Source organism: Crassostrea angulata, chromosome 1 (genome assembly GCF_025612915.1).
Source record: "Crassostrea angulata isolate pt1a10 chromosome 1, ASM2561291v2, whole genome shotgun sequence".
Lineage (NCBI taxonomy): Eukaryota > Metazoa > Mollusca > Bivalvia > Ostreida > Ostreidae > Magallana > Magallana angulata.
In genome coordinates, this window is record NC_069111.1 from 11,622,296 (window position 1) to 11,643,623 (window position 21,328).

Here is a 21,328-nt window from a genome sequence, read left to right on the forward strand (position 1 = left end):
ACTGTCGGAAATAAAAAACAATGATAGTGTGTTTGGTGGATGTAATATAATAGTTGTTGGTGATTTTTATCAGCTTAAGCCGGTTAAAGGATCATTTTGCTTTAAAAATGAATTACTTTGGCATTTGTTTCATCCAATATTCTTGACAGAAAATGTTCGTCAAATTTCAGACACTTCTTATTCTGGATTATTAAATCGTATTCGCATTGGTCATCCAACTGAAAAAAATATCTCTTGTCTTGTATCCAGATTGTTGTACAATGAGATTGATTATAATGATTATTTACATATTTTCTCAACAAAGGAAAACGTTGAAAAGTATAATACTATGCAGATAGAAAAATTAAAACATACAACAATTATTGTTCGTGTAAATGCTCAGCATTCCTTTTCATCAGATGATAGTAATACTGTTGGAGAAGTACCAGATTACATGATTCCAGTTAATGATGTTGATGCAGGGGGATTAAAAAGGCATTTACTGATTTCAGAAAAAGCAAGAGTAATGTTGACAAGAAACATCAATGCTGAACAAGGGTTGGTTAATGGTGCTATGGGTATTGTGACTGAAATTATTTTTCAAGGTGGTATTCCTTCAGTTGTGTTTGTCAAATTTGATGACCCAATGGTTGGTAAAACACGGTGCAATGGACAAAATACTTTACATACATCAATACCTATCCGTCCTGTTGAAAGTGAATTTTTATATCATGGGCGTCGCGTTATCAGAACACAATTTCCTTTAATTTTGGCTTGGGCTTGCACAGTTCATAAAGTTCAAGGAATTTCTTTAGACAAAGCAGTAATAGATCTCGGCAGTAGTATTTTTGAGTATGGCATGGCATATGTTGCTTTGAGTAGAATAAGGACTATTTCTGGATTAATTTTGATAAAATTTGACCCAAGTAAAATTAAAGCCAGTGATGTTGTTACAAAAGAATATAACCGATTAGGAAAAAAATACTGACTGTAAAATGTATAAGATAAATTTTGTACCATATTTGCCATTACATGTATAATGCCTAAAATTCTTGAGAAGTGTTGCACTCTTAAAAATTGAAACACTCCTCAGAATCCATATGTAATTTCAATTGGTATTTTATTTTAATAAAGCAATTGTGAGAGAGTTAAAATTCAAAATTTTTCTAAAAGTTAATATTAAAAAGCAAATTTCAAAGAAAAAACTAAAAGAAGAGAATTGATTTACTCATCTCTAATTCTAATGGAAAAAGAAATGAATACAATTGTATATTTAGTCAAAGATCATAAAGGCAGATATGGTACTCTGTATTTTAGCAATCATTTGTGAATTTCTATATTTTTCCCTTTTTTTATCAGTCGGACGAAAGTGTGTCAAAGCGTTTAAAAGTCATGAAGAAATCAGACGAGTTGCTTCATTACAACAATTCAAAGACAAACAAAGAAATGAAATATTTTAATATTGTTGGCGCTGAAGGTGATAATGCTATGATTGTCAGATGCTACATTACATCTAAGTTCAACACCATTGAACCTGGATTGAGCTTCAGATTTCAAAATTTGACAACTCGAGGAAAGAATGAGTTTTGGGCAACCAGCAAAACAATCATATCATACACGTCTACAGTTGATGTAAGCCCAGACATTGCTCTTCCATGCTTGCCAGAAAAAATGCCACCAGATGGACTTAACCATTCTTTACAAGAGGCATTAAATTCCCCAGAAAAATCTAGCATTATGGGAAAAATTGTTAAGGTAGATATGTGTAACTTTTAATTTTTATGAGTACAGTAACTTACAGAAATGTTTGTTTTCGTTTTGCAATTTTAAGTATTCTGTTCTTTTCATATAGGTTTCTCCAATTAAGTATGTAAGAGACGGCAATCTTGCAGTGAAGTCAATACTCTTGAAGGACAACAGCACAGTTGCCAAAGTTTGTCTTTTTGACAAACTTGCAGAAAATGAGTATGCCGAAGGAAACAATTTGCAAATTACAGCAGTGTATCCAAAGAAGTACTTAGGTGTTGATCAGTTGACTGCAACTGCAGTATCAAAATGTCAGGTATGTAACAAGTAAAAAAAATATTAAATTTTTATATAATACTCTTTGTTTAAAAGTATATCAGTGTTTATGATTTTATTTTTAAAATTTTCCTTTTTTACAGTTTTTATCTGACCAGAATTTCCCCGAAATGGTTGAAGAAGATTTACAGATATTTCAAAATGACGAAGACTTCTTCAATTCTGTTAGTGATTTGCAAGCATCAATTGTTACTCTTACAGACATCCTTGATATTGACATCTACGATGTTTGCGCCAAAGATGGTAAGTATGAGAATGTGCTGTTTAGTCTACTTAAGCTGAAATTGTGTATGTTTGATGTCATATTTTAAACTAGAATTCCTCCTACTGTGCATTGTTTCCTTTTTTCCCCAAAGAAATGCATAATTTTTCAGGAAATTGAACTAAACATTAAAAAAAAAATTAAAATGAAAATAAAGGCACTTTTATATAGTAATATGTTTTCTTGACTTGTTTTATTTTTCCCTTAAAATTAAGACAAATATATTTCAAATTAAACTTTTAAATGCATGAAATTTGAATACAGGAATCTATAGGAAGGGTATATTGCATCTTTTTTGATTGAAAATATTTATTTTCAGCCTGTAGAGAGAAAAAAATGCTGAAAGACAAATGTCCTATCTGTGGTGGCAAGGATAAAAAGAATGAAAGAAACATCAGAGTAACCTTCTTGTATTCCACAGAATCCAAGCAAGATGAGAGGTCAACTGTCTTTAAAAACACTCTGCGAGAAATCATGAAAGACAATTTTAACATCGAGTCAAAATCTGCATGTTTGAGCGCTCTTCTCGAAAAGTTGCCAATAAAATTTAAATGTTACATTACAGCGAAAAACTCATTCTACAACATCTCACAGTTGTAGATAGCAATGTTAGTTTTTTCTGAAAGGTTACATTACAGCAAAAAAAATCTCACAGTTGTAGAGAGCAATGTTAGTTTTTTCTGAATTTTTTTTTATTTTAGTTTTTTTTCATATAGCTGATCTTTTTTCTGTAGATTTTTTGTTTTAGGTTTTTTGTTTAATAGTTTCACTAGCTATAAAAGTATATGTTCACATGTCAATTGATGCAAGATGAAAGAGGCGCTGTATTTAAAAAGACAATTTACAAGAAATTACAAAGGATGTTGACTTTTAAACTAGGAGCATGTCTTGTGTAAGTGTCCATTTGGAAATGTTTCCAAAATTATATTAGTGTGAGATATACATTTTTTAAACATCTCAGAGTTGTTTGACCTCTGACAGTTGTATTGTAGTAAGCAATAATGTTAGTTTTTTTTTGGTTTTTTGCTTTTGTTTTACTTTTTTTGTAATTTTCAATGCTATAGAAGTACGTAGTATTAGCAGTCATCATTTTTTGTTGTTGTTGATTTTGTTAACTTTAGCACCATTATACAAACTGTAGCTTTAGCACTCAGTACAAAATATTTACAAGCAGTATTATTTTAGTACAATATAGCTCTCGAAAAAAGATATTCTTTGTTCTAGTCGTTCCAACTAGTCAATTATTTTTAAACTTGTTATGTCAATAAAGTTTTCATATATTCAAAATGAATTGATTATTTTATAAACTTTGATATCTGCATGACCCTTAGCTTGCTACTTTGGGATTAAAGGTCACAGACACATGGAAAGATGGTTTGAAGTTAGGTTAAGCAATGTTTAAGGTAGTCCCTTTAGTACTGATCTAGTGATTTTGAGGTGAAAGGTTCAAAGTTTCTGCACATAAGAAAATACTGTTTGCTGAATATCTTGATAAATATTCATCGAAGTTCTAACATCCATAGTTAATCGACATAATAGGTTTATTCGCTAATGAACACTTAATATTGTCTAATCATAGTTTATAAAAACCTTACTCGATAGAAACAATCCTACTTCTGCAATTTTGTACGGCCCATAAATTTGGTGTTTGCACCAATGTTTCTTGTATAACTGTTGAAGTATTGTGTCGATTTCACGCTGTGCCTTACCTATAAATCCGATAATTCCGAAAGGTTGCATCAAAGAGTAGTTGATCCGGGGATTTTGAGCGAGATCGACCGTGCTGTGTTACATTTCTGTTATTAATTTATTTTGATTCCACGTTGAAGGCCCAGGTTTTGGATTTTTAACAAGTCCTTTGTTGTAAGTACAGGTTTTATCGATATATTTTTGATAACGAGCATAAAATGTGCATTGTGTTTATATTTCTTAAAATTTTGCTCCTTCAAAAATGTCCGCTTAATAAAAAAAAGTGAAAGGATAAAAAAGTAAAGGTAAAATCCCCGAAACAGAGACAGATTTTCCAAAACAATTATGAAATTGCAATTGTGTTCACTGAAAAAGAGAAGAAACATTTTAAATTTTGTTCTTTATAAACGTATATCGATGTTATCTGTGAGTAGAGTACATTGGAATGTTTCTCCTATTACGTGTCCATGAAGATATCCGCTCGATACAAAATGCTTAATGAATGTTTCACTAATTTCCACCACTAAAAACTGATTTGTGATCAATTTATTAACAGAGACTGCAGGCCGCGTATATTTCGCTTCTAGCACATACCGTGTACGACTTGATCGCAAGAACACAGCAGATAGATACTTTACCGCTACCTCATGTACCGGACACGACTTGATATACTGAATTGCTAGTTAGAAAACATCGGGTTTAACTTGATATACTGTATTTCTAGTCAGCATAAATCGTGTGTATTGTTAGTTAGCACAAATCGGGTACAGCTTGATATACTGTGTTGTTAGTTAGCACACATCGGGTACAACTGGATATACTGTATTGATAGTTAGCACAAATCGGGTGCAACTTGACATACTGTATTTCTTGTAAGCATTAATCGTCTGGATCTTGATATACTGAGTTGCTAGTTAGAAAACACCGGGTACGACTCGATATACTGTATTGCTAATTATAGAGCACATCAGGTACAACTTGATATACTGTATTGCTAGTTAGCACACATCGGGTATGGATTGATATACAGTCTTGCAATTCCGCATTCGTTTGGTACGACTTAATATACCGTACTTCTAGTTAGCGGAAACTGGGTTCAACTTGATATACTGTGATGCTAGTTAGAGCACATTGGGTATAACTTGATATACTGTATTGCTAGTTAGCAAACATCGGGTGCAATTTGATATACTGTATTGCTATACTCTGTCCCGAGTTTTTGCTTCCACCACTTTTTGCTTGATATTTCAATAATAGTAAATACCTTTGTGCTCAAACAACGTTCATCTAATAATATAAAAAATGTCCAGATTATTTGTTTTGAAACGCCCCCTATACCGTCTCAGGTTTCAATACACATCCCGAAATTGAAAGTCTACGGAGATTTTGCATTGCAACAGCCATAATTAAGCCCGGATGATAACGTTAAAAAATTGCGCGATGTATTCCGAGTGTATTCCGAATGAAGAGAAGATGTAAACATTCCCCATTATAAATCTCCGTAAGGAATCTTTCGTTCCTGTGAATTTTTCTGAGTGGAAAGGGATAATTGTTCAATGAAGATATCTTAGATATATTTCCTTTTAACGATTTCAACTGTATTTCTTTCACAGGTATGTGTAATTTTATTAAAAATCATCAAAAAGCGATGGAAGCAATAACTTGGGACAGACTATAGTTAGCACACATCGGGTATGGATTCGTATTCGTTTGGTATGACTCAATATACCGTACTTCTAGTTAGCAGAAACTGGGTACGATTTGATATACTGTATTGCTAGTTAGCACAAATCGGGTGCAACTTGATATACTGTATTGCTAGTTAGAGCACATTGGGTACAGCTTGATATACTGTATTGCTAGTTAGCACAAATCGGGTACAACTTGATATACTGTATCGTTACACGTAGCACACACGGGCTATTTTTTGATATACTGTTCTGCTAGCACACACCGCATATGACTTGGCATACTATGCATGTGTACGCCGGCACATAGCAGAGACGGCGTAAGGGGCGACTCTTTGAAGTCTAATCTTTTTTACCTATCGTGTTTTCACACTTTCGGGGAAAACTTGATGATAAACATTACTTAGTCCCCTACTTCTTTGTGTATCGACATTGATCCAGTTTCTCCAAACGCATAAACCGGGTTCTGCTTTATTTTAGTTTGGACAACCTGTAAAAGACTCGGGTCGTTAGCTGTTTCATTTATCAGAATCGAGAAATAGTGGGCCATTCTCTAAGTACACACTGGAGTCGAGATTTGATGCTATGTTGTATAAAATTTTAAAGATGGTTTTGTCAACATTGATATACGCAAAGTGGGGCGAGTGGCAAATATTGGTCTTATCAAACAATTGCAGACTTTTCGTTGTGACGCGAGAGATGGAGTTAAGAGGAGTCGGGATTGTTTGATTGAGCTAAAATTTACAGTTAGTAAAACCATAAACTCTCAAATGTACTTCCTCTCAAACATTGCATGTACTTCTAGATTTTTAGATAATAAATAATCATCGACACTCTCCATATACTTGTTCCTTGTTCTTTCTATTTTTAAATTTCAAATTAAAGTAACTACTCCAAAAATTGCTTATTTCTCTCTCTCTCTCTCTCTCTCTCTCTCTCACTCTCTCTCTCTCTCTCTCTCTCTCTCTCTCTCTCTCTCTCTCTCTCTCTCTCTCTCTCTCTCTCTCTCTCTCTCTCTCTCTCTCTCTCTCTCTCTCTCTCTCTCTCTCTCTCTCTCTCTCTCTCTCTCTCTCTCTCTCTCTCTCTCTCTCTCTCTCTCTCTACAATAATATACATATATACATGGTCCATTATACCCCTTTTTCCTTGTCACTTTATAACACAGAACAGTTTTCTAATTGGATTGGAGACATATCAGTACCCACAGTACCCATTTAGTGGATATAACAATAGGGATAAAAGGTCGCCACTTTTCAATTTCTCGCTAGATTTGAATAAGGCAAGTCTGTAATATTGATTCTTTAAATTAAGATATAATTACACCGGAATTACGACAAATACATCGGGATACAGCATGTTTGATTTCTTGTCAAAATACAGAAGCAGAGAAAACCTGAGCAAGCGCAGGATATTTGCCTACCTTTGAAGTGACAAGTTTCTGTTTGGCTCCAATAAGCAATTTTGTGTATTTACCCTAGAAATAGAATAATTAGCCATTAGCGGAGTCCCCCTACAAATGAATTCTATTTTGATGGCGTTAAACACAACCTAGTCAAAGAGAAGGGGGCTTCTCCCGAGATCCCCAGTAATTCTGATATTTGAAAAAAAAATGACATTTGTTTTTTTGAAGCATAGAAATATCAAAGGAGCGTTGTTATGTGATGTTACAATGTACAAATGTCAACTGTGTATTAACACAATGATGAAATAGAAATATGTTTCACTGATAAATATAACTCATTGGCATTGTAATGCGCATCGTTTCGTAAACCAGCTGTATTTGAAGTTTCTAATTTTTGTTTTTCATTCATTATTTTAGGTCGATGCTTCCGACTTCAAAACAACGCCTGATTCCTTAAGGTAGGCCACGTCATCGTAATCTTCTTATTTTACGTCATTTACATATCATGGTTTTTTTGAAAAGTTATTTTCTCGTTTATATTTCAAATACATATTCATTGAAATACTTATATGAAAAGAAGCAATGATGATCTTTTTATTTCTTCCAAAATGTGAAACAGTTTGTCGTAATAGAATCGATTGTTACGGCATAATCTGACAACACCCTGCAGCTAGAGATTATTAATAAACATGGATAAAATGGGCGACCTTGGGCTATGCCGCTTTTAATTTTTTATCTACAACATATATAGCTTGCAAAACAAAGAAGAACACGAGATATGTATGTAATATTCACAGCAATTTTAATCCTTTATGAAAAAATACCCGTGATAGCTATCTTATCTCGGCTTCGGATCAAATTCGTGCGAATTTACAACGGTAACATGTTAAATTTTCAGCTGATAAGACTTTTTAAATGTTCATTATGAAGGAATCGAATTGATTTTATTGAATTCAAGCTCACATTAAATACTCATGAACTTGAAATGATAATAAATGTATTATTTGTTTAGGCCGATATGACTGTCTGGCTTTTTTTACTTGCACATATAGTTAGCGGTATAATTAAGCCCGTTTGAACATGTGCAGATTAGTGATATCACTTCCTTAAGAGACATGTCTGTTGAAATCGATATGAACCACAAAATTCCTTTCAGTTCTTTACGGCGACGTGTCGTTTAATCACTTCTGGATACCTTCTCCATGGTCGTCTACCCAGTCTGTATCAAAAATTGGCCATATTTCAGATTTAAGCCCTATCTTCTTGGGTCTTTAATATTGGAAGATATAGATCAGATTAACTAAGTAATACTTCAGTTCGATTGAAATATCGCCGTAACCCAAGACTCAAGCCCCCGAGATTGGAGGGGCCAGCTATCAATGAACAAGTCTAATACAGTCGCTATCTGATCAGTTCAGGCAATGAAGTGGAGGTTTGTCTTGTCTGTTTATAAAAGAGGTTGTAATGTGGACATAATTTTTTGTATCTTGGCTGAAATTTGTCATGCGTTAAGTGGCCAAATAGACCACATGAGAGATACTCAAAAACGCCAATACATGTACTTGAACAACGCAAAAGTAAATTGCACCTTATTTATAAAGTTAACCGGAAGACGTATGGTAAACTCCCTCCCATGTCTGCAATCTTACGAGTTCAACGCAATTTGTCTAGATCCAGGGGACCATTCTATTAATACGCTGCATCGCTGAGTGATTAATAGCGACACTGCTCCAGTAAGACTTTCGGCATCCCTCGGGCAGGCTCGTTACAAACAATCATGTAATAGTGTAATCAATTTTATCCATATAAATAATGATAGTTTTTTTACTCGATGATCAATAGATGCAGAACAAGTAATTAATTAGCCCTGATGGCAGCCATGAAAGATGGTCCAAAGGACCGAATCTGTCAGCTCTTTATCGAAACTTCAATAACTATCTTGTTATTACTCCAGACTCATTAAATTACATGCTTTTTATTTTCTATAATGATTAGTCCTTTGTTAGAGCTACCCTTTGATCCGCAAGTCTTATTTCTCAAATGATTAAAGCTATACTATTAAGGAGTTATGTTTTATGTATGAACATTATTGCAAATATTGATTGTGCATATGTGATGCGTCTTTTCTCGCTTTTTGTTGTCGTTATTAAGGGGAAAAGCAATGGTAGACAATGGTATGCGGTGCTCCGCGTTTCCACGGTTACAAAGTGATATTGGGTGGAAATCGTGAGAACTTTACACCCAATAATGGAATTTTCTCTCTCTGTCCTAGTTCTCGAGTCAACAATATGTGACCGTCTGCTTTTTCAAACAAAAAATCGTAAAAACTTTTATTTCATTGCAATGTCCCGGCGACGGTGACTGTAAAGGCATTTAGAAACTGAAGAAAGGCTATTACTTTTATATAGTTTAAGAAATGTCGCCTCACTGTACCCACCAGTCTTCCACGTAGCAAAACCATTAGTGGAATATTTTTCAATAAACTGAGAACCCGTATGACAAAAAGGACATTTATTTTTGTGAGTAGTCGACTAGAACTTGAGTTGGAACCGCCAGACACACAAATTTGAGAACTCATCGTTTACGCTAATTTTCACGAGTTAATTTTTGGTCTTGGGTGAAAATGTTCTAATCTCACTATTTGTGAAATTTCTCGGCGATATCTATCAAAAGTCACAACTACCCGCGGAACGTGTTCATGGGATATACATCAAAGTCCCGACCCCCGGGGCCCGAGGGCGTGGTTCAGCATACAGTAGATAGACCAGTGATATAATATTTATCGACTGGCTGAGGTCACTGTCTCTATATCTATGACTGGGTGTCGTGTGGTGGCCCATACTGACAGTTGTTTTGACACGGGATGTTTTGAGCGCACGTGAAGAGAATTCCAAATATTCATATCTATAATTCTTCGGAGCGTATCATTAGGGGGATTTCAAACTAATTGGGTAAGACTTACAAGCGATATCATTTTAAAGTAGATATAATTGTGGTCTTTTTTCGATATTCATATACCTTTCATTTGATATGTATGTCGTGTAGAATGTATACGAAATGAAATAATAGGATGACGTGCATAATTATTGTTGTTTTGAAATAATAATATAATCAAACCCACGTATATAAATGAATATCAATTACAAAATAATTCTATATAATAACTATACATAATACAATTCTCAATGACAGGAAATTATATGAATCACTCAGTGTATTTAGGAGATTCCCGAAGTCAAAGATCATCCTTTCGTTACTTGGTCTGTTTGCATTCTTTGAAATACAAAGCATCTTTTATAACATGACTAAAATTATTTTTGAGTTTCGTTAAAGAAAAAACCCACAAAATGGCTAGTTCTGAATGATAGTTGAAGGATTGGCGGAAGCTTTTCATCATTCATAACAAGTAATGGTTCCGACCTTGGAATCCAATGCCGCGTACTTTTAAAAGTGTATTTGATCTATCCCTACGAGAGTTAATTAAAGTTTTCCGTGCAGTGTGAAATTACCGTGCTAAATTCCATAAAATGCCATGCCCTCCGATTAAGAAATGAAATGACATTAGGTATAACAGCTAATAATATTATATTACCGTCTCTGAGAGGTGTTAAATCGACTTTTGTATCAAACAGACACAACATGCATGTGATACAAGTCTTATTCAAATTGCTGTAAAATTAGGACAAACGGCTGAGATATATTTGGCCTACAAATGATTCTGTGATCTCTTTAAGATGGGAGGAGATTTTCGGGGAGGGGCTCGTTAGACACTATCACTTTGTACACGTTTAATTATACGCTTCTCCCCTAACATTTTACTCCACCACTGGTCCATGTAACTATTTAAAAGTCGACTCTGATATTTAAAGGCAGCTTACCGCAGGTTGACACTTTAATGCGTTTTGAGAATTTTATTAAATAAGTCTGGGGGTTATCTTGCTATAACCGTAACACAGGGTGCAGATTTGAATGCAGACCCACGCCAGACGCAAGCCCTTGTTTTAGGGAATACTTTGCTAGAGAGACAATAACTTCTTCCACTTGTCTGAGTCCTGGCTGTTATAACTATTAAGATGGGTTTTTTGTGTCCATCAGGATTATCTGTATTTTGAATCTGAAACAACGGTCTAGTGATGGGATTTTTAAACTGAAAATTTGGGATATACTTATTTTAAAGGTTGGTAAAAATTTGACGTGCTTTTATTTTTATAACTTTTACCTTTTCTTCCGGTTGTGTCAAATGGAGATTTTATATCTCTAGACAAGATTTAATCATGAAATCAATTTTCAAGTAATTGGTTCAATTCTCATTTTTTACGACTCCACGTGACCCAAATAGTACTTTACTATTAAGAGTATATATATTTATACTAAACACCATTGATCGTGTAAAAACAGGTTGTGATTTGTTATAAACCTTTACTGTTCATGATCTTAAGTCCCGGAACACACAGGAAACGGATTAAACGGTAAAACACCTTACCGTGTTTTCAAAAACAAACACCTAAACTGATTAAGAGCTAGGTAGGTTAAATATTGGTCGAGAATAATGTCAATTGTGGATTAACTTAATCCAATTTCTACACTGGGAGCAGCTAAGTCGATATAGTAAGGCTTGTAGAAGATTTGGCCTGTCTGTATTACTTTGCTGTACAGGGTATGTCTATAGCTTGACAAGTTGAAGTGGGGCTTAATATAAGTTTTGATCAGGGATCGATGATCCTTCTATGGGGATTAGAAATCAGATTAAGACTTGAGGATCTTAGCCTTCATTGAAGGAACATGAAATCCGCGTCACAAATTGATTGATTTTTTCTGTACTTCTTCTCAATGACTTTGTATATATATTAAACAGTGACAGATGTCGAGCTCTTATGTCGTAAATTATTTTTGTCAACAATCTTGCCAGCCACATTTGTTATATATTTAACAAGAAAAACACAAGACAGGGTTAAAGAACAAATCCTTGACATGACATAACGGAGCATTGAGGACCCAGGGGTCCGGATATAGGCGCAATTAGGGCAGCGCCCATCATAAATAATCCTGAAAATCGACGTGTCTATTAGATTTATGATGGCAGGGACTTCCAAAACTAATTTCCAGAAATCAATTCTAAACGTAGGCAGGCTGATATATTTATATATTACTATATGACAAAGTTATCACTGACCAATAGTTGCGAGACCACTTGAAGGATAGAAATTCACGCAGCACATAGCAAATGTATGTATATCAAATATATCATATTTAGTTTATTGAAAGTAAAATAGTATAATATTTTTAGAATTTTGCCAACCGGGGCTTTTCAGACCGTTACAATGAAATTCAGCAGACCCGAAAAAATCGCAAATTAGCGTCTTTTTCACAGTTAACACACAGAACAAAGGGGCGTATGTCTGTCCGTCAGAACCCGTCATCGCTTTAATTGGATAATTCCCCCTTCACAGCAGGAAGGCGGGAAACCGGAAATATTCAAAGGGATCCGAGTAATCGCCCCTTTGGAAAAGGTGTGAGACTATATTACTCGTGTACACAATCGCAGTGGGTGAGGGGCCAATATAAGTGTGTACTCGTTTTTGGTAAACTAACACATGTACCTTAGTACTTCTTAAGTTTTGTGCTGGCCAGTGACCGTTAATCTGTGAAGCTAAAAACAAGAGTGGGGTTGGTTCTGCTCTTAACCCTTATCTAATTAATTTCCCCACTTCGTGGTTTTGCATTCATAAAGAACTTTCCTGTTTATTCCAGGTATGTTGATAATAATACCTTTGGTTAAAGAAATTTCTCCAGAACAATGCAAGAAATTGGCAATAAGTCAATGTTTTTTCCATAATTGAACAATTTTGTGGTTCTTGTTAAGGAAAAGAAACCAATTGTCTTTGGAAAAGAAACCGATTGTCTTTGGTGGTCTTATTATAAAACAATATCCTCTGATCGGAAACTAATCAGTCTCAGACCACCGAGGCTTTGTCTATTTAGTAAGATTGTCATCGATGTATTGGAGCTAGAGATTCCAATCGGAATCTAGCGTGACCTCATGTAAATACCATTCCCGCAGTTTTAATATGCACTAGCACGCCCCTATTTGGGGATCCCCGATACCCCCATTGTCAACAAAGAATGCCAAATTGTTTCTAATTTACGATCCGTAATGATGTCGGGAATTTAAATAGATTGAATGGACAGCAAACAGTGATCTTTTGGCCGTGTTTGGCTTGTATCTACATAAAGTGTTTATTGTCGATATTAATTCTAAGGACAGGGGTGGACCCTATTGAAAACAATATATCCCTCCATACACACCCAGGCATCTATCAATCGAGCTAGGGTGATTCGTCACTCGTACCTCGGCTCTTGTCGATGGAATGCGGGGTATTCGACAGTTCAAGTGACAGTTGAGATATCTTGAACGTTCAAGTGTCTGTCAGACAGGCATGGAGTTAATTAAAAGTTGATTCAACTGGACGTTTTTATTTCATCGAAACGATCTGAATTAAAGGAATTATATTCGGGGATTTATAAAAGTAAGATATTTCTCACCAAAATAATGAACCACTTAATTTGAATTCCAATTCAGCCTGAATTTTAAACTTTCTAAGACCGTTGATGTAACGCATATTTCTTTACTATATGTGATAAACATCTGTGGATTAAGAGGGAAAAAATATAAACAACTCTTCAATGATATTTCGTTTTTCGACTTAAGATGTTAAAATAAGTTGTTTATGAAATGAAAGTTATCTGGCAGCAATCGAGATTTACACCTTAGACCAGCAACTCCTTAATACGTAATCTTTTGGCTTAAGTAAGTTAAAAATAAATTGGGGTATATAGGGATTAATTTCTTTATATTCAAAACCACAGTTGGACTTGCAAATCCGATTTCGCCAGGTTCTAGTTGTGCATTTAATCAACACTACGTGGCGATATTCCAGCCAAATGATATCTTAGATTTTGAAGAGCAAACACATAAATAATTTGATATGACTGGAAACTGATATTTATCGCCCGTGATCGGAGTATTTTCTATATAAACGGTATGTGACGCAATACTTGTGATCTCTTATTGCCTTGACATGCTGTGCACTGTCAGATATTTGATATGTAGGTTTATGTGTGTGTATTTATAATGCAATTAAATTTCTGAATTTTTTAACAAAAAGATTCCATCTCGTTTCGTTACGAATTGTAAAATAAGAGCTTTTAATTTATTTACTTATCCAGGTTCTAAGACCGTATTCTAGTCTGCATATATTTTTATGTAAATGCGCTCTTTCAGGGTGACTTTTAAATTGGGAATATCTTCACAATTTTTATATCGATTTTTGTGTATTTTTTTGAAAAAGAATTTTTCACAATATAATTGTGAAAGAAAAACAGTTCTGCAGTCAACTTTTAGCAATGAACAAACAATTTTATTCTTATATTAACATCTGCAATTGTTGAAGTTTGTACAAATCATGTTCCTCTTGCACCTATTGAGTGCGACTTTTATTATAACTTGTGAGGCGATTACAGGTTAACGGGCGATAAAATGGGGGATATTGACTAAATCTCCGTTTTTATTGACACATTATCAAAGATGTGTCAACAGCCAACAACGACGTGAGTTGTAATAAGATTAGATTTGAACAGGGGGTGGGGCACGGTATACAGAGTATGTTAACATTGACACAAAATTCTATCGAGAAACCAGCTTTATATTCGGGGTAGGCCTGGAATAGGGTATTGTAATAAATGTTCAATATTATAAAAATTTGATTTTGATTTCGCGCCTTGTAAAGATTATGCAAAATTAAACGCCCTCGATATAAAAGGGAAAAAAAATAAATGTTAAAAGTCAAAATATAATGTTAAAAAGATTAAATGGCAGCTATGTCAATAATGATAGGAGTACATCTTGCTTTACTGCAATAACTTGGTATTGATTCATCAAAATATGCAGGTGTCCGCCATTCTGCAGTCTACTAGCTATAGATTTACACATCGTAAAGGATTCAATTTGCAAACATTGAATTCAACAGGTAATGTAAGAGAACTTGCTGTAAAATGCTTGTTTGACCGGTGATCTGACAATCTTGTTTTTCGTTACAGATGGAGTACCCAGAACAGCTTGTGGTGGAAGTCCCCGTCTGGGTTTGTGGAACACAGAAATGGGTGACGGGACTGACGAAGAGAACCACGTGTGATGACGTCATTTATGCATTACTCTACAACGATGGCCAACATGAAATGGAAAGCACGGACAAATACACCATTTACGAGAGATGGCGTGACGTGGAGCGCCCTCTACAGGGCAGAACCAAAATACTCAAAATTTGGCGTGCGTGGGGCGCCGAGCAGTGTAATATTCAGTTAGCAATGAGACACGCTGACGAGATTGGAGAGTACGGTGAGTTCTTACACTCAAGGCGCAGACGACACCGACGAACCAAAAACAAGGAGCGGGAATCCCGCAGCCGACATTCCAAGTCCAAATCGGAACATCGTCATGGGGAGTCCGAGTCACGCCTGAAGTCTATGGAGGAACTGGCCAAGTTGGTTATCCAACAGGAGAGGCGGCTTCATGACATCGGACACAGGATCGAAAATACGGACAGAAAGATTTACAGCATTGAGTCCGAGCTCCACGAGTGTCGCGTGGCCAAAGACGGTGAGAACTACCTACAGGACGCCTACCTCAACTCTGGATTGGAAGACAGCATGGCGGAGTTTCTACGGAATGTGGAGCCCGAAAATCTGGAAATGTATATTCAGTTCTGTGAGCGCGTGATCGATCTGGACGACAAAATAAAAAACGAAGAATCGAAAATGATGGATCTCTCTGGGCAGATTTTTGAACAGAGTTCGATGAACGACGCATTCTGTAATGCTGATATGTACAACACGGATCGAAATATCGAGTCGGAGCTGGCGAATCTTCAGGCCGAGCTCAACCGTATCGTCTCTGCCAATATGATGCAGAAATATAAAGCAGTGGAGATAACCAAAGAAATTGACTACTGCGACAAAGTTCTGAACCAGAAACAAGATGTTATTCAACAGCTTCAGAGGGAACTGGAATATGTGGAAAAATGTGACGATGATGTTGACAGAGTGCCCAAGAGTAAACCGAATCATCAGACTGTGGATTATTTCCACACCAGCACTCCCATAACGCACCACACTGAGTCCAAAATCAAACATTCGGCAAGGCGGGAAAACGATAGCGAGGCTGACTACGTCAACATCGGCGCCATTATGGAATGGCAAGACAAGGAGGAGCAAGGAAGCTGTGAACAAGACTCGAAAGAAACGAATGCCAAGAAAAATTCGTTCGACATCGAAGACTCGTTTTCAGTGGATACAGACAATACTTCAAACGATTCCCAATTCGGTTCAACCAACCACCGAGAGAGGTTCCAACAAAACCGTCCTATCTTCCAATTCCCCGCCCCGAACTCTTTGGACAACGATGAATTAATCAGCGAACGGATTCACAAGGAGATTTATGCGTACAAAACCCCGCGAAAATGTGGTGACTTTACTCGAAGTCTGACCAGTCTGAATGGAGATCGTTCTTTCGCATGTACGAAAAGTATGGACGAAAACGATTCAAATTCGGACACAGGCCTTAGCTCCATGCATAGTGATGAATCTCCTAACTTATTGGAAACCCTTGTCTAACGATAACATTGAAGTCACCGTTTGTGTTCAAATTTTATAACCTATATTATTTTGACAATATTTGTCGATACTCTTTGAATGAATAAGTATTAAACAAAATAACATGTATTTTTAGTTCTTTTTTATACAATATGTGCCGAATGAGAAAAAGAGATCAATTTTCACAATATTTTTTTAAAATCATCGAGGAAAAAAGTGACACATATTTATCATAAACAAAAACAAAAGAGCGAATATTTAGTCATAAATATGAGGCAACAGCTTAAACGACGATACATATATATACACAAATAGGTTGCCATTTTTATTTAGTTACGTTAAATTTTTACTAGTAATTGATAGGCTCAACAATTCGGTTTACAAAATCTTTTAATAATTCAATTATCTGAGTACAAGTTGGTGCCCTGTAGAGCTTTTAGCTGTAAGTTCACACCTTACAATGCTAAACTAAATTCGTCTTAATAAGTAACTTGCAGGCAAGTAGCATCGTTTTTGAAAGGGGGGGCAGACTCATCCAAAAAAACTTGACAAGCCAAAAAAAAAAATCCTAATCCTTGGGGAAAATGGGGGGAAGGGGGGGGGGGGGGTTCGTATATAACTATAGCTAATTTCCTTATTTTTATATCAATTTTTACATGCTCCCCCAAAAAAGGGGGGGGGGCAACTCCATGGTAATTCAATTTTTTATATGTAAATTTTAGAAAATTAGTTACTGCGAGTAAAAGTGGGTGGGGGGGATGCACCCCCACCCCCACCCTCGATGCTACGTGCCAGACTTCGAGTTTGCTAATACAAGAGAAGAGGAATAACTCTGATTTCTCTGTTTTTACTAAACCCAGAACTAGTTCTACATACATGTATTATAAATGGTTTTCAGTTACCCGGGATGTAGTTTCAAGTGAGCCCTTTTGATTAAATTTTCCAGTGCGTATTTATTAAAGCCATTGCTGTCGATGTCGCCATTTCCAATTCCTTTTTTCTAGAATTACTTGCTCGATTTCAACCATCTTCGCTAGACAAGGGTTTTCGGGCCACCTTGCTCCCCATTTATGGGGAGTGGAGTGGACCGAAAACCTTTGGCTAGCGAAGATGGATTTCAACCAAATTTTATGCTTAATACTTTCGAGTGTTTTTGTTAAAACCCAAACACGATGGATTTGTTCAAGGGATAATTTATTGTAAAAGGAAAATGTACAGAAAATGGGTTCCTAGTGCTTTTCTCTGAAACCGATTGCCAATATTATCGAAGTTTATATATAGTCTTTCTCATTTAAATGCAGTATCTCCGAGCTAAACCAGTAATATCCAATGATGAGGCCTCATGGGGGACGCAAAGTTTGAGAGGAAAATATGCGTGGAGTTTATTTTTTATATACAGAAATTACAAGACTGCAGTATGATATTTATATTGGAAATATAGACCCAAAGCAATTTGTGAGGAACAAACGTGTATTTTTGACACAGAACGTACACGTATCGTGTATCGTGGTGTCAACCTTCGTGTGTCGGTGGAGGTAACGGAGTTTGTAGCCAGGACCTGATATCTAGGCAAATATATGTGAAAGAAATGAGATGGGCATTGTGTTAGCATAATGCATACATGGTTAGGAAGAATTCTGATATAGAATCGCCCTTACATGCTACTTGTCATTTTATTGTTGTTTTTAATGCTGTATTTACAAAAAAATAGAAATCGATGTTTATTTACAAAAAAGATAAATAAATCGGTAATATTGTGTAAATAACACCTAGTTAAATTATAATTGAAATAATTCATAAATGGTATACAAAACTTTTGCATTACCTTGTAATATTCATACAAGGAATAAATCCATTGTTTTATTTACAGCGTCCTTTAAATGTGATATTGAATATAGTATTACTTGGATTATAGAGCTACTCTTAGTAATATAAATTATATCCTTTTAAAGCTTGTTCTGTAGTATTTCTGTGGGTAATCGAAAAAATTTCGCATAATAATTCATTAGTTTATCTGCACTTAAACAGAATTGCATGACTCTCCTTCTTAATATAATTTTCACTTCAAATAAAATATTCAACATGACCATCTAAGATTATATAATTCAATTATCTTGAATGCATATATTACATGCACGGATCCGGACATTCCTCCCCTTCTTTATACCATGGAAAATTCAATTTCTTACATTTTCATAATAGATTTACCAAATTACCAAAAATATAGCCCCCCCCCCCCCAAATTTCATCCCTCGGCAAACTTAAATATCCCTCGAACTCTCTCGGAAAGAAATTTTTGGATCCGCGCATGTATTACCCATAGTCTCCTGTGTGTTACTTGGACACGTGACAAATCCCTCTTTCTGATTGGATAGATGAAACTGTCATAGTGACGTCAGATCTTTGTTGTGTTGTGACGTTATACTTATTGTAAAGATTCAGATTTCAGCAGACTTCCACGATGGCTGGGCCTATCATTAGACATACAAATCAATATCCCGATGTGAGTATTTCAGTTTACAAATATTCTACGAATATCCTAATATACTGACGTATTATACCTTTATACGCAAGAAAGTTCAACGCGATATCTTACCTTTGTAGGCATACTGGGATGTAAGTTACTATGTCCCTCCCCACCAATACACTCCTGCCGAGATTGAAATGGTAAAGACTTTAATTTATTTTTATTCAAATTGTAATTCTATGTGGTGATTTTGAATTATAACATGTTTATTTCTGTACATTTTTTTTTAGTACTTAATAAGTCCCAGACCTCAATTCCCCCCTCACGAGCCAGTAAGTAACCTAATTTATTCTGAGCAATCATCTATTCAATTAATCGTCAATTAGTTTTAAACTATGAAATATTGATGAAGATTATCTATATTTTCAATCAGTTAATACATTGACGTCCAATGCACGTTTTCTTGTAGCCAAGACCAGTTCGTGAATTCCTTATTGTTTCAAATTTGGTAAGTTGTTTTTTATTCGCTGTTAATTCATACAGCTTCGCAGAAACTTTCCAATTTAATTTGTTGATTTATTTGGCGTTTTATGAACTATAATCGTTTTCAGGATGATTGGTTTGAGGACATCCTGGATGAAGCACAGGAAGAAATAGAAATCGAAGCTATTGTAAGAATATAAATCTATTATATACGGTTAGAGAACATAGGTGCTTGTCATTTAAATCAGTGAATAAAATATAGCCAACGTTGTTGTTTTTTTTATTTAAAAAAATCATTTCTATACTCACTGATTCAAATAGAGAGCGCCTTTGTTGGACAAGTCAGACCTGGGTTTTCTTAAACTTGGCACCCCACTTCCCTTTGACTCTCAAACTTTGGTTGTCGATCAAAAATGCCTTAATGAAGCATTGTTAACATTAAAATCGGCAAAATACGTAAATTAGTGAGACGTGTTACAAGTAATTTATAGAATACTCGTTTCATATTGTATAAGAAATTCTACAATGTAGCACATGGCGGGGTAGGTTCTAGCTGTTGTTTTGTATTAATCCTGGAGGCTGTCTTATTTTTTATAATCTAATTTTGATATAATTTTATTCAGGCTGATCCCATCGCCCACCGGGATATTGTTACGGCATTTTTCAATGCCACAAATATAGAATATCCAAAAAAGAAAAAGGTTTGTACATAATTTCATTGTTATCATCATTTCAAGAAAATGACACAACATGTACCTTATCTATAATTCATACCTACTGCTGTGTGCACATGTACAAAACTCGGGGAAATTTTTAAAGTGTATTCTTTAGTACATCTGTATGTTTGTTTTAAATGCAACCACCATTTACTTATATATTAATTAATTTGTACTTGAATTTGTAGACATCATGGATTAGGAGGGGTATTAACTTCTTAAGGAGGGCATTGGCCCCCGTAAGAATGCTTTGAATTAAAAAATGAGGCACAAATCAAGCACAGAATGATGTAAGTCAACCACATGTTACTGTTAATGGTCACCTACATGAAACTGTTAGAGGTCACCTGTATGTAACTGTAATTGTAAAGTCAACTACATGTAACTGTTATGTCAACTTCATGTAACTGTAAAGTCAACTACATGTAACTGTAAAGTCAATTACATGTAACTGTAAAGTCAACTACATGTAACCTTTAGGTCGACTACACGTATATGTAACTGTTTGGTCGTTAAGCGCACAGACCAGGAGAAATGTTCACATGTGAAAATTTTACGTATGTACTTTACACATGTAACGTTGGAATCCAATCTTTTTATTGGTGTTATGATAATTTAAAATTATTAATTTTTCAATTTACATGTAGCTTAATTACAGATACCAAATATATGGATTTGTTTCGGTAATCTTTTGATCTTAAATTTGTTTTGTAGGTATTTTGCATGAACATGATATTATTTTAATGGAGTAGGATAATAGCTGGTTATTGCAGGATTAAACCCTGTCGTCCATCCGATTTTTTTTTCAGACTGGAAGCTACAGTAGCTAGACCTGCAGCTATAAATAAAGGATATTTATCATATAATTAAAAGAGGGTGTGATTCGGTCTCGAATTTACACCATCACGTAGT

The 21,328-nt window shown here is 35.2% G+C and overlaps 3 protein-coding genes across 8 annotated transcripts in view; all 3 read left to right on the plus strand.

Moving 5' to 3' along the window:
• The window catches only part of LOC128180149 (uncharacterized), an 8,896-nt gene extending 4,946 nt beyond the window's left edge, over positions 1–3,950 (plus strand). Inside the window, exons 2-5 of the mRNA XM_052848041.1 lie at positions 1,339–1,734; positions 1,832–2,041; positions 2,145–2,304; positions 2,643–3,950. Of these exons, the coding sequence (XP_052704001.1) occupies positions 1,339–1,734; positions 1,832–2,041; positions 2,145–2,304; positions 2,643–2,923 (1,047 nt within the window). The 3' untranslated portion in view covers positions 2,924–3,950. The remainder of the gene's footprint in view (positions 1–1,338; positions 1,735–1,831; positions 2,042–2,144; positions 2,305–2,642) is intronic.
• The window catches only part of LOC128180121 (ras association domain-containing protein 9-like), a 24,774-nt gene extending 7,895 nt beyond the window's left edge, over positions 1–16,879 (plus strand). Inside the window, exons 1-3 of one of the 6 annotated variants that reach the window (XM_052847994.1) lie at positions 3,993–4,186; positions 7,520–7,560; positions 15,200–16,879. In XM_052847994.1, coding sequence (XP_052703954.1) covers positions 15,200–16,771 — 1,572 coding nt within the window. In that variant the 5' untranslated portion in view covers positions 3,993–4,186; positions 7,520–7,560 and the 3' untranslated portion in view covers positions 16,772–16,879. Of the gene's footprint in view, positions 1–3,992; positions 4,187–7,519; positions 7,561–9,504; positions 10,054–10,863; positions 11,280–11,560; positions 13,630–13,691; positions 14,143–15,199 lie in introns of those variants that run through there. The other 5 variants (XM_052847987.1, XM_052848030.1, XM_052848014.1 and 2 more) reach the window with 5 other exon arrangements.
• Positions 16,880–19,090: 2,211 nt separating this feature from the next.
• Positions 19,091–20,927, plus strand: LOC128169139 (uncharacterized). Its single transcript, XM_052835336.1, has 7 exons — positions 19,091–19,253; positions 19,355–19,417; positions 19,508–19,549; positions 19,687–19,725; positions 19,829–19,888; positions 20,324–20,401; positions 20,605–20,927. Exons 1-7 carry the CDS (start codon positions 19,212–19,214, stop codon positions 20,668–20,670), a joined length of 390 nt encoding a protein of 129 aa, XP_052691296.1. The 5' UTR covers positions 19,091–19,211; the 3' UTR covers positions 20,671–20,927.
• The last annotated feature ends 401 nt before the right edge of the window (positions 20,928–21,328 follow it).